General features: G+C 27.3%; 5 protein-coding genes across 5 annotated transcripts, besides 12 other annotated features; 1 reads left to right on the top strand and 4 right to left on the bottom strand.

The window, feature by feature from the left end:
- Positions 1-102: 102 nt before the first annotated feature.
- CMU_029100 (uncharacterized protein) lies at positions 103-1,110 on the bottom strand (the record flags this gene model as incomplete). The annotated part of the gene is made up of 1 exon (XM_002142149.1): positions 103-1,110. The coding sequence occupies one exon, from the start codon at positions 1,108-1,110 to the stop codon at positions 103-105; it is 1,008 nt and encodes a 335-aa protein (XP_002142185.1).
- A 205-nt stretch (positions 1,111-1,315) lies between these two features.
- Positions 1,316-2,167, bottom strand: CMU_029090 (myb-like DNA-binding domain-containing protein; the record flags this gene model as incomplete). Its single annotated transcript, XM_002142148.1, has 1 exon — positions 1,316-2,167. The coding sequence occupies one exon, from the start codon at positions 2,165-2,167 to the stop codon at positions 1,316-1,318; it is 852 nt and encodes a 283-aa protein (XP_002142184.1).
- Positions 2,168-3,454: 1,287 nt separating this feature from the next.
- On the top strand, positions 3,455-4,693 carry CMU_029080 (cyclin, N-terminal domain-containing protein; the record flags this gene model as incomplete). The annotated part of the gene is made up of 1 exon (XM_002142147.1): positions 3,455-4,693. The coding sequence occupies one exon, from the start codon at positions 3,455-3,457 to the stop codon at positions 4,691-4,693; it is 1,239 nt and encodes a 412-aa protein (XP_002142183.1).
- Positions 3,511-3,593: a microsatellite.
- Positions 4,690-4,716: a sequence feature (AT_rich).
- A 331-nt stretch (positions 4,717-5,047) lies between these two features.
- Positions 5,048-5,090: a sequence feature (AT_rich).
- Positions 5,091-5,757: 667 nt separating this feature from the next.
- Positions 5,758-6,246, bottom strand: CMU_029070 (La domain-containing protein; the record flags this gene model as incomplete). The annotated part of the gene is made up of 2 exons (XM_002142146.1): positions 5,758-6,012; positions 6,076-6,246. The coding sequence occupies 2 exons, from the start codon at positions 6,244-6,246 to the stop codon at positions 5,758-5,760; spliced, it is 426 nt and encodes a 141-aa protein (XP_002142182.1).
- A 482-nt stretch (positions 6,247-6,728) lies between these two features.
- Positions 6,729-6,774: a sequence feature (AT_rich).
- A 445-nt stretch (positions 6,775-7,219) lies between these two features.
- Positions 7,220-7,247: a sequence feature (AT_rich).
- Positions 7,248-7,578: 331 nt separating this feature from the next.
- Positions 7,579-7,599: a sequence feature (AT_rich).
- A 409-nt stretch (positions 7,600-8,008) lies between these two features.
- Positions 8,009-8,035: a sequence feature (AT_rich).
- A 389-nt stretch (positions 8,036-8,424) lies between these two features.
- Positions 8,425-8,479: a sequence feature (AT_rich).
- Positions 8,480-8,483: 4 nt separating this feature from the next.
- CMU_029060 (uncharacterized protein) lies at positions 8,484-12,536 on the bottom strand (the record flags this gene model as incomplete). Its single annotated transcript, XM_002142145.1, has 1 exon — positions 8,484-12,536. The coding sequence occupies one exon, from the start codon at positions 12,534-12,536 to the stop codon at positions 8,484-8,486; it is 4,053 nt and encodes a 1,350-aa protein (XP_002142181.1).
- Positions 8,537-8,575: a sequence feature (AT_rich).
- Positions 8,625-8,660: a sequence feature (AT_rich).
- Positions 9,251-9,279: a sequence feature (AT_rich).
- Positions 9,909-9,948: a sequence feature (AT_rich).
- Positions 12,537-12,774: the final 238 nt, after the last annotated feature.

Below are 12,774 nucleotides of genomic sequence, written 5' to 3'. Positions count from 1 at the left end.
ACATGTTTGTGTGATTAAGTTTAAATACTTTGGTTATAGTAAAGGTTATACTAGATTAGATTCTAATTGACTTATAATAAATGTATATAATTAAGGTTATATTTAAGTAAAACTAGCAGATCCGTTAATTTTATTAACTGGCAAAATCAACACTTCAGTATTGTAGTAGTTTATATATTTTAACGAGGCATCCGCGTTTACACTCTGGACTTCCTTAGTTGGATGTATATCTTGTTTTATTATCATTTGTATTGCTAATAGACCTTCTTTATTTATTTTAATTCTAAGGGTAGAACAAACTGCCAAGGCACGTTCAATTTGAAACAAAGATTTAATCATATATGTGTGGTTGTGGTACTGGTCAATTCTATACCCAGGGAAGACATTGTGATTATCAAAGAGTTCCCAACAACACTCTTCACCATCTAGCTTACATGAAAAAGACATTACACAATGTTTTGGTGAAGTATTAATATTAAGTGGGAATAGTTCTAAAGTCATCTGATTATAGATCATATTTATATAAAAAACCTGGTATACATTTTTTTGCATATATTCACAACTTACCTTACTATCGTTTTTAGCAATATCACATAGATCTTTCAATAGATCTCTTAGAACATGAGGAAAGATCATAATATAGTCCGTATTGGTACTACTACCATTGCTCCTATAGCCGTCATTAGTATTCATAAATCTCTGAATTTCGCATATATCTTCGGAAGTATGATAAGTGCATAGTACACAATCTGTCATTGCACCTTCATCTTCAGTAATACTAAGATGTAGATTTGCATTATCATAACGTAGAATTGCCATCTTTGCATCCAGTCCAAATACTTGGATACAATTAATCAACGTATTTAGACATATATCGAAGTGACTGTTTTCTAATTCATTTAAGCATTCAAATTTTTTAAAGATTTCCTTCTTCAACCAACAGCAGCAGAAGACATCCTTTCCAGTTGTGTGATTACTAAGTTTAATACCTGAAGTTGATATACTACAAGTTAGAAATTGACCATCTCCATCTTTCCTGATTGCTCTACTAAGTTGTAGACTTTGTATAGCTTTAATAAAAGTAGGGACATCTGCCAAATATGCTTCCATCAAAGCAAATAATTCTTGTTATAAATTCTTTATATCTAAGTAGTATTAAGGCTCACAATAAAAGCGCTATAATATACAAAGCGCGCCATGTGCTTGTGTAAAAAGTAATTTTTACACTCAGAAGAAATGCTTAAATTTGAAAATTTTCACTATCCTTCCCTTTCAGATACATGTAATATATAATATATAGTGATATTCATATGTATTATGACATAATATAATTAGATAGCTGCCTATTCTCTTTCCATGCTTTATAACGAGAAGTCCTTTTCCATACTTGGTAATAGAAATCAACAATTTCTTTAGTAGTCTTAGTTTTTATAATTCTCTGAATTTTGTCAAATTCTTTACCATATTTACATACTCCACATTCAAAAAGGGCCACCTCTTTTGGACCCCATAAGTCAATAGTACATTTAGCACGTAAAGGATGAGTCAGTAGATCCATAGGTGTTATAATATTCTCTGCATTAGTTTGATTAATATTACTCAAATTGCTATTATTAGAGCTAGGATTTTTACATAATTGTTTTCCATGTCCTTTAGATGAGCTATTTGCAATAGGAAAATCTTCGGAGGAATAATTTGGGGGAGTACTACTATCCATATTGTGAGCAATAAGTAGTGATTGAACGAGATCTGAAGGTGATTTATCGCTGATATTACCAAAATAAAACATTTCACAGAGGTTAAGATATGATTCTAGTTTGGAAATTTTACGTTGAGCTATAGACTTGCGATTGTGAGTATTTGGGATTGGTAAATGGCAATATGAAGGCCCCTGGAAGGATCCAATGTACAAAGAAGGGTCTTCAATTTCTGATTTAATAGTGGGGTCAATATTTAAATCTGTACCTTTTTCGCTTATAATTTTTTGGTTTAAATCATTTATCTTTGAAGTTTGAAGTGTTTGTACCCTTGGTGATTGAGACGGGTTATTGTCTGATTCATTGGAACTTGGTGTACTCTGTTGTGTATTCCCACGTGCTATTCCACTTTTATTACGGCAAGATGCTCCAGAATTTGATGGACCTCTTTTTCCACCACTACGACGCATTATTTACACTTCAAATTGAGTCACTGTATTATTCTAGAGTACTACTTCTATTAGATTATTCATACCGCCGCTGTCATCTCTTTTCTTAAAATATCAGTACAACAATGAGTGTAACTTCCATCTTAAACTTAAGAATAGTACCACATTTATTATAATACAATGTACACATAAGATTGGTGCAGTGGGAGTGATTTACCTTTAATCTAATCATATTCAATACATTCAAATATGATATTAAATGCACCTAAATTGAAATATCTATAGACAAACAATCAAATACTAACTAGATAACTTGGTGACTCTGTAAATTATCTGAGTTAATAATTAAAATAAGTCAATATTATTAAAAAGAGAAGTCTTCTTGAACTTGTCACAGTAGCAATAGAAATTGAACAGGGAAACTATTCCCCTCAAAAAACTAAGTAGTACATAACTGAACATAATACAGCTCAAAAGATATACTGAGACAAAGTATTTATGTAAATGACATAAGTATATGGCTTAGTTAAGATAAAAAATTGAAACTTGAAAACTAAAAAATTGGCCTTACCCGCATCAGATAAGCGCCTATAGGCGCTATATTTTAGTGGAAAACTTATTGTTTTCTTTGTAAAATTCTCTGTGAGCTGAAATTAGGAAACAAGACTGGAAAAATCACAATATGTATCATAACTACTAAAATGGAATATTAAGTCAATTCTCTTAGTTTTTAATATTTTTTTGTCTCCTAAGCATGTTACTTATATTTTGATATATACAGTACTAGTGGGGGCATGCGTCCTGTCGTGGTATAAATATTAGGTAAATATATTTTTCCACGTCTGTCCGTAATGACGTCTGTTTGCATGCGTGTGTGTCTGTAATATGTGTGGTTTGTGACACGTCTGTCCGCATGGGGTTAATAAAGTTATACATCATATAGTTTACATACAGTAATCATAGTGGCTAAACAGATAATAAAGCCGAAATTATAAATTAATACTATTAGAAAAAGAAAAAAAAAAAAGAGTTGAAAAAGAGATATGGGAAATGCCTGAGTATTGATACCTTGCATTTGAGAAGAAGATAATTAGGAGAAATTTGAGTAGATATTAAAGAGGCTGCAGGTAAAGGTGTAGTTTTGAATAGTTGTAAATTGTGTATATTAGAGATTAAACTGGACGAAGATAGATAAGTAATAAATTAGTGCAAAGTACGATACATAAACAAACGAAATTATTGAATTGGTATATTATTAAATTGGACTACACATTTTATTAGAATTAGATATTAGATAAGAGAAATATCATGAGGTCTGAGAGGATTAACAAGCTATTGCTTAATGGGGCTCACAATAGCGTGATTAATAGTAATAATACAATGGCATATAATGAAAATAGTAAAAAGCTCATTAATACTAATAATATAAATAGTAACCAGAGTAATATGCAAGGTAACATAAAAAATTCAGGTATTGTGAGTAAACCTATGACTAGAAGTATGTCAGCAAGTAGTATGAAGATATCAACCAAATTGGCAGTCAGTAATGAGAATACATCTAAGGTGGGTAATCAAGTAAATCAAATTAATAATAAGGATTATAACTTTGCTGAGAGACAGATAATAAACATTGGTAAACAGGAGTATTACAAAACATTACATAAGGTTCTATCTGTTGATATGTTAAATTCAGATCCATCATACTTTTCAGAATATGCAGAAGTAATATATCAAACTTCTCGTGATAAAGAATTAAATCAGGAATCATTATGGTTTACGGCGTCACAGGTTATTGCAGCTCAGCCTAGTGTAGGTAAACAAATACTGGACTGGAAGAAGAGTGGAGTTAATTTATTGTTTGGATTGCAAATAGCCTTTAATGTACCGGATGAGGTGACTGTAATGGCAAATTCAATGTTAGACCGTATTTTAGGCTTAAAACATTTTCAGAGAGCTTCAGAAATGACTTTAGTAAGTGCAACTTGTTTTTGGGTTGCATTAAAATATGAAGCAGCTTATGTTCAAGGTGAAAATCCAAAAATTCCCCCATTACCAGCACTAAGTGATGTGGCTGAAAAGTGTGGATTAAATGTAGCAGCCATTCTATTCTGTGAAGGGGTAGTACTAGAGGCATTGGATTGGTGTATTGAATTTCCAAAACCTTGTGATTATATTAAGAGATTTTGCTTAGTTTTTAAAGATCAGTATACTGGTAATAAATCTAGTCGTGTAGAAAGTCTATCAATATATTTGTCACATCTGGCTATTCATGAGCCAGCAATGATGGGTGTATCACCTTCCAAGCTTGCTTGTGCTTGCTTAATGTTAGCTCATAAAATAGAAGGAGTTGAAGAAAGCTGGGCCCAAAGTATTGAGTATTATTCTGGATATAATCGTGAATCTCTTAAAGAACTAACTAGATATATGATAAGTAATCTGAGAACAATTCGTAATACAGAAAATGGTGAGAGTCATGCATCACCCAGCCACTATCAAAATGTTCGAAGAAAATGGTGGAACTCCTGGGGTTCTAATGAATGGGGTTAAATTATTTTTATAATTATAATTAACATCTTCATTATATGAACAATAGAAATTTATCATGATTATCATACAAGCTAATGTTTATTTTCTAAATCATTGGTATGCTTTTCAATGATAAAACAAAGTAACAAAAGTTTGTTTTTATATAATAAATGAAGGTTATTTGTATATTATTATATCTACATACTAAACAAGAGATATCAAGTAAAAGATTAATAAATGAGTTCTAATATCTAGAATTAGCTACTTGTATAGATTTCAGTGTAAATATATGGTAGCGATATATGATAAATACAAGTTATATGGTTGTAAAGTAATTATATTGCAAATTTGAGGAGATTTTCAAATTATCTTTGCTAATTTTTTTTAATATTTACTTTCATATATAAATAAATATTAAGGAATTATGGCAAATAGAAAATGTTCATATTATCATACTAAGTAAATAATACGTTTTTGGATACTAAGTATTTACATAAATGTGGATAATTTGTCTGTATATGATACTCATTTCTGATTACTTGTTTGAGTAGGTTACTGTATATAAATAATAAAAAGTGAGTTTATTGTTTTTATCAAGTCCGTAGACTCAAAAGTCAGTAAATTATTAAACTTGTATAAAAATAAAAGATATTCAAGGTAATGATATTTAGTTGATCACATGTATATAATGACACTAAGGATAATATTACTAAGATAATATATACATAATCTAGTTTAGAATAGTATCCTAAAGTTTAGCTCATCTTAGAAGTTTGAATAAAGTGAAGTGTTAAAGTTATTTGCATGTATTTAATATTACCAAATTTATACCTTTTTGTGGATACAAGGATTTATTAGACTCTTGTCTTTCTTTTTCTCTTGGCCTTGTAGCTCTCCTTCTTTAATATCCACTTAGACCATGGTAATATTTTAAGTCTGGAATGTGGAAATCGCTTTTTGAAACTATCTAATACAATTTTCGCTTCATCAACAGTCTCCATTTCGACAAATCCATAATTTCTGTAATGTGAGTAATTAATATTCATGAGAAGAATTGTTATGGCATGTGCAGAATTTTAATTAGCCTACCTCCTAGTATGGGACTTGTTAATTTTCGGTAACCTGACAATAGCAACATTTCCAAAACATTCGAAAATCTCTCGAATAGTTTTGTGATACCAATTGATAGGTACTCTTTTTATAAAAAGAATTTTATTATATGGAATCTGAGAATCGACATTAAAGTCGAAAGGGACTTTCCTACATATAGTTTGGCTTTCTACATTTACTTGTAATGATTTCGAGTTTTTTAAAGCTTCAATTATATCATTAGAGTTAGCCTATCGAAGATTTTAATAGAGAATTCAAAATAGATATTTCATTTAAAAAGTAATAGTTCATACCTTTAAGCTTATAATCTTATTGAAAGACAAAATTTTAGATATTGGAATATTACCTTGTTCACTAGTTTGTAATATATTTAGCATATACTTATCATGCCTAAGATTTGCATCACTAAAATACAATTCAATTTGCTTTTGAATATTTTGCAAATTTTGGTTCTTTAGTGACATTACTCAGATATTTCAGATGCAAGAATTGAATATTGTATGCTTTAGGATTTTTGTGTCTTGTATAATAAATACGCCGCCATGCATTTCTTTTTGAGTAATTTAAACATTTACACAATATATTCTCAGAACAATAAATATATAGCTATTTTTCCCAAATATATGCAGGATTCTAGTTGATTTACTTTCAAAGTTTAAAGCTTGTAAAAAATAAATAACACTACTTTGATTCAACAATACATAATATAGAAAGATGTCTAATATATAAGAATCAACAAGATTACTCTTTATAAAAGACAATTGTAGTTTTAGTTATAAGAAATATATTATTTATTACTCTAATTTAAGCTATATATAATTATCAAGATGAAAATAAGACATTGTATTATATCGAGTTGAGTTTAATAATTACAATAGAAATAATTTGTTGACTATTTACCTAAGAACATTAAAGTTAAAAATCTTACAATATTATCGATCTCTTGATATTATATTGATTAATATATCCTATAAATAATATTAATATATAATCTAATACTCACCATTTCTTATTTAGTGCTATGAATTTAAGTATAATAGTGATCTAATACATATACTAATCTGAATCAAGTATTAACTACCTAACCAATTTATACCTATATAAGTGTCTGCTTGAAGTGATTAAATATATCAATATTGTTAGTTTAATTAAAAGTAACAGATCCAATAAATGATATGATACCTCGATTAAGTAGTATAACACTTTTATCTCAACGATATATGATGCTATCATAAAATTCATCCCGGGACACTTCTATTTATTAAAAGAAATAAATATATTGTAGAAATACATAAAAGTGAGTTTGATAAAGCTAAAGAAATAATATAGAAGCAGAATATAGTGAAGAAAGAATTTAGGAGTATAGCTTTGTAAATAAAGTTATAGATGTAATATTTCATGTATATAATTTTGTCTATATAAATAACTGGTATTAACTAAATTAAATATTAAACAATTATATATTGAAAAGCTTATCGAATTTCTAAAGTTATTTAAACAAAGTATAGCTAAACTTTTATAATATTTAAAGTTGCGAATATGTACTACTGATACATAAGAGCGGGTCAATAACAAAAAAAAAGAGCTACAGGTACCTACTTTACATTTTTGCATGTTATAGCCGCCATGAAAAGAAAGTTAAAATCTAATATAAAAACAGAATAGATATACTCTTGTACTTAGAGAATTAAAAATAATAACTACAGAAATAGTAACTACAGATGTATTTTATTACTACTATATTTTTGTATTTATTAGCTATATAAACTTTTAAAAATTAGGTTTTGATATAAAGGAAAATATAAATTTTAAATAAACAAGTAACTTAAGAGATCTCATAATAACCTAGTAAATAGCAAATAGAAATAACCTTTGCTATATAAGTTTTATATAAATATTATGTGCAATGCTTGGAATATTGGGAGGGACATCTTAAAAAATATATCTTGAGGTCAAGAATAAATAAGGAAATACAAATTTAAGAAACTAAACTAAAAATATGTACTAAATACTCAAAAGAACAGTATTACCATATATTCATATTTTATATAGTAAAAAAATTTATGTATTAGAGAAATGTTGTAAAGTAATGAGTTAGTATTAGTATCAACTTACAATATATAAGTGATTTAAAGCCAAAAGTTAAACCTTTTTACTCAGTATTGAAGTTTCAGAAAATAGAGATGGAGACAACAAAATATTACTAAAAAATTCAATGCTATTTAGAATTATTTTAATATTATATTATAATTAGTTGGTATGAGATAGTATTTCATGTAGGTTATCTAGTAGTTCATTCTTCAAATCTGGAATACCTTTGTACTATAATATATATGAGCAATATATTTTACATTATTCACATTCATATTAAATTCCATCTATGTAAATCTTAATATTCATGTATTCTAAAATTCATCCTTTCCAAGTTTTATAAATTTGAAGATATCCTGAATATTAGAGCTTTGTATTATTTGTATAACTTAAGTAATAATTTTGATTATAACAACAATTATTTAGTATATCTAAATTGAAGTTAGTGATCTAAATATTTTAAAAGAAAATCGGCAATAGAATTACTGAAGATTATGCGGCTTGTAACTATTACTAAATACTTAGAGTCCTAAATAACTAACTATTGTCGGAATATAATAGTTTTATATATTTAATACTTTAAATAATAGTATTTTAAAAAAAAATGTATTCATGGAGAGTTGAATACTTTATCACAACACCGAAGAGCATTGTACTTTAGAGTAATAATTATAATTTTAATATCATAAAAAGTAATATATTGTTTAATGATTCTAGACCATAGTTCCCACCTCATATTCGTATCAAGATGAATAATAAAAAATTTATAATTTTGTTTATTTAAAATGTAATAAGAGAGTAAAACAAGTTTTTCAATTGTTGAGTAACCAATATATTGTATGTGGGTATTATCTGTTTTACTAATAGTACTATTCATTTCTTTTACAGATGTTACACACTCACATTTCGTCTTAACACTCTTATTGATATGATGATAATGAATAAACTGTTGAAATGTCAAACTAAGTAAATCATTTTTATTTAACATTTTCATATTATGTGTCAAAAGTTTTAAATCTGACAAAACATGAATAAGCTTATTTTCATCATTAAAATATGATGATTTTGGATCAAGTATTTGTCTTAAGGTCCAGTGAAGAGGTAGTTTAATGTCATCTGATATAATAGCTATAGATTCTATTTTTTCCTTGGACATATAGAATTCTTTATTATAATTTTCAAATTGTATTTGAAAATTGGTAGAATAGTTTTCTACTTTATATTTACTGTCCATACAAGATATATTGTAGTTTGAATGGTTTGATAGCCATGTTAATGGAAATAATAATGAATGGGAGCTACCATATGAGTAAGTTCCAATATCAAAGATTCCTTTATAGATTCCAATAAACCTATTATTTTTATTAGCTAAATCACTTTTATTTATTAAATTAGATATATTTTTTGGAAATTCATACATTAAGGGACACCTTTCTGCAAATATAGATCTTGAAGATCTGGAAGATGTAGTAGTATAAGAACTTGAATATATTGATGAAGCCGATCCATGGGTACGTTTTTTAGGTGAAGGAGTTGTCATCTCAGTTAAAATTACTGCATCTTTGGAAATATTATCAAATTCTAAATTTGGTGCTTTTTTTGTAACCCTAGTACTGGATATTGACTTTAGGACTTCATTTATATTGGGATTATTTCCGTTTTCATTCTCGAAAATACCAGAGATAATTAAATATATACAAGGGATAAAAATAAGTATAATACACAAGTTGATAGAATTGATTAGTATTACAGATAGAAATATAGCAAATAGGAAGCTTGAAAAAAAAAATGAAATTTGAGTATATAAGGAAAGTTTGTTTAACTTTTGTTTATATTCATTCCTTTGCTTCAAAAAACTGCAATATATATATTCCAAGATGTTTGAAAATTGACTAAATTTAAGAATATAAAAGAAGTCTGACTTTTCATAAGCATCACATTCCAGTAAATTAATTATTGATGACCTAAACTTCTTAGTTAATATTTTTATATTTGAATTCTGTTTTAAGATAATAAGGAAGTTGTAAGTTATAAGAAATAATATTAATAATAAAATTATATATTTATTTAAAATACTAACATTTATTGAAATTTCAGAACTTAGGCTGATATAATTGTATAAAATACCTAAACTTATACAAATATAGTGAATTTTTTCAAATAAATTACAATATTTAGTTACATTTTTATCCAATTGACTATTTATGGCCATATATATAATCCCTTTTCTAGATGAAAATATTTCTTTAATTAGTCTAATAGGATCCTTTGATTTATAAACTTCAGATAGAATTCTATTTAGCCAGAAGTGTAAAGAGTCATGATATTTTCCAAAGCAGATCTTTTCTATAAATACAATAGCTATAAAATCAATTGCATAGCTGACTAGAAATAATGAGAAAATTGAGGAATAATGGTATTTTCTTTCAGAATTTCTTGATAGTTCCGAAGTAATTTCTTTAGTATGCCGAACATTTCTTGATATAATTAAAGAGTTTTTTACCCAATTAGCTGCCATTAGTGCATTATTCACCCCTATAATATGTATATGAGGTAATGATATCGTATTTTGAGAGTTATGTTTCATATTACTATAATTATTTGTGGAATTCCCAAACCTAAATGATATATTCTCCATCCCTTCAATATATAAAAATGATTTAGAACCTTTATTTTGTTTCATATTCATAAATTCAGGTTTTGGAAGCATATCCGTAACACTTATTAAATCATTTTTTTTATCCTCATATATTAAATTGTAAGATTCCGTTTTTTCAAGTTTTCTAGTTCCATGATTACTTACAGTAAATAACATCAATACTATTGGATTAATAATACTCCAAAATATTGGAATTGGATTAGATAATATTAAGCTGTTATAAGCATTGTTGGCTCTTGATGTTGCTGAAATAGAAACATATTGTAGAATATAAGCTGGCTCAATATTTACTATATTTGGAGAATTTACAAGTTTAATTAAGTAAGTTTGTTTAAATATTGATACAATTATTCCAATAAAAATAATTAAAGGAATAATAGTTAAACTTCTAAGCCTACTTTTACCTTCTATTGATCTAATAACTTCCTTACTTTCAGGTATTACATTGTTATTTTGTATCTCAGATAAATCTACTGGAAACCTCAAATTATCCTTTAAATAATTTAAGTCACTTTGGTCAGTAAATGTACTGTCGTTATCAACATTAAGATTATAAAAAAGTTTTCCAAAATATTCTATCTCTCCAAATTCAGTCAATTTCAACAGACGGATATTTCTTGTGTCAATATTATCTCCTTTACTAGTGGATGTTTGTATTAAATTTATAAGGATATCTGCCCAAGATAGATCTAAATTAATTATAAATGAAATATTCAACAGCTTAAAATTATTCACATATACAAACTGTTTGACTAGTTGGAAGCAGGTTGGTGGCAAGATTTCACTAAAGATATCATCCAAGACCACTAAAAGATAATTATTAAACTCTGAACTCGAACTATTTTCAAGAAGTGGAAGAGAATAAAAAAACTGAGCTAGACTTAGCAAGAATAATTCATCATCCCTGTATATATCATCAATAAAAAGGTTATTCAAATTACTTGTACTATTTAGTAAACATAATTTACATACTAGATCCAGTTTCTCTTTGTTATAATCATTTCCTGCCAATATATATGCATATATGTTATACCCCTGTTCTTGTTGACGGTAATATTGTAGAACATTTTTACTAGAGTTTAATATGCCTTTGTTGTACAAGTATATTCTAGTTTTTGATTCCTCTGTAGTGAATAATTTAGTATTACCATCTAGTTTGTATATACCTATATATCCAGATATAAATTTTAAAAGCGTACTTTTACCAGATTTTGAAGGTCCAGTAACAAATATAACTTCTCTATTATATATTTCAAATGATATATTTCGAAGTACTATATGACTACATGGACTATTGGTATTTCCACAATAACAATATGAAATATCTATGCTTTTGCATAAGTATACCATAGTTCTATTAAATGAATTATTCTGTTCATGGAAACAGCTAACTGGGCTTGAAGATTTAGATGATACAGATGTATCTTGAGTTAGTAAAGTTTCATTTAGTGAACAAGTAGTTATACTAACTGTTTTTAATATATTTTCATCTTGAATATCTCCTATTTTACATTTATTTATGTATTCTTGTAATGAACAATCACAAATATGTTTTCCATTAGTGCATGAGACATGTTGAGGGTTTTTGTATTGAGAAATAGAGTAGTCATAAATATTTGGATCATTTAAGGCAGGGATTTCTTGTATATACTCATGTTGTATAATATTTCCTTCTGATGTATCCTGCTCACTCTTATCTATTCTTTTGATATTTCTTCTCCTAACAGGTGAAATAGATTCTAACTCCAGCAAGCTACTTGATATATCAGCTTTCTTACTTAATGTATACCAAATATCTGGATCTAAGTCTCCAATAAGTATGAAATACTTCCATATAAAGTGTATGTGAACCAAAAAATATCCAAATAATCGCAAAGTACTTTTCAAGAAATATAATAAATATATAGATATCCACAGTGTTGTATAAAAAATAAGATTAGAGTCTGATAATTTAGGATATAATAGAACTGAAAAGTTGCAAGTCTCAGTAATAATCCAATACATGCAAAGTATATATGAAAAATTAACTAGCTGATAAAAAAACCATAAAAATAGAGACTTGAATTTCCATTTATTAGTTCCATTTGAGCTAATATTATATACATACGACGGTACCACTGTTAGTAGAGTTAAGTTGTCAAAAAAGGTGGAAAATTTCCGAATTATATTACATCTCTTTCTATGAATTATAATATAAGATTTATATGTCTCAAAAAATATAATAAACAAAGTGGATATATAA

The sequence above is a fragment of the Cryptosporidium muris genome, genomic scaffold (genome assembly GCF_000006515.1).
Source record: "Cryptosporidium muris RN66 scf_1106632353989 genomic scaffold, whole genome shotgun sequence".
Lineage (NCBI taxonomy): Eukaryota > Apicomplexa > Conoidasida > Eucoccidiorida > Cryptosporidiidae > Cryptosporidium > Cryptosporidium muris.
This window is presented reverse-complemented; position numbering and strand designations above follow the sequence as displayed.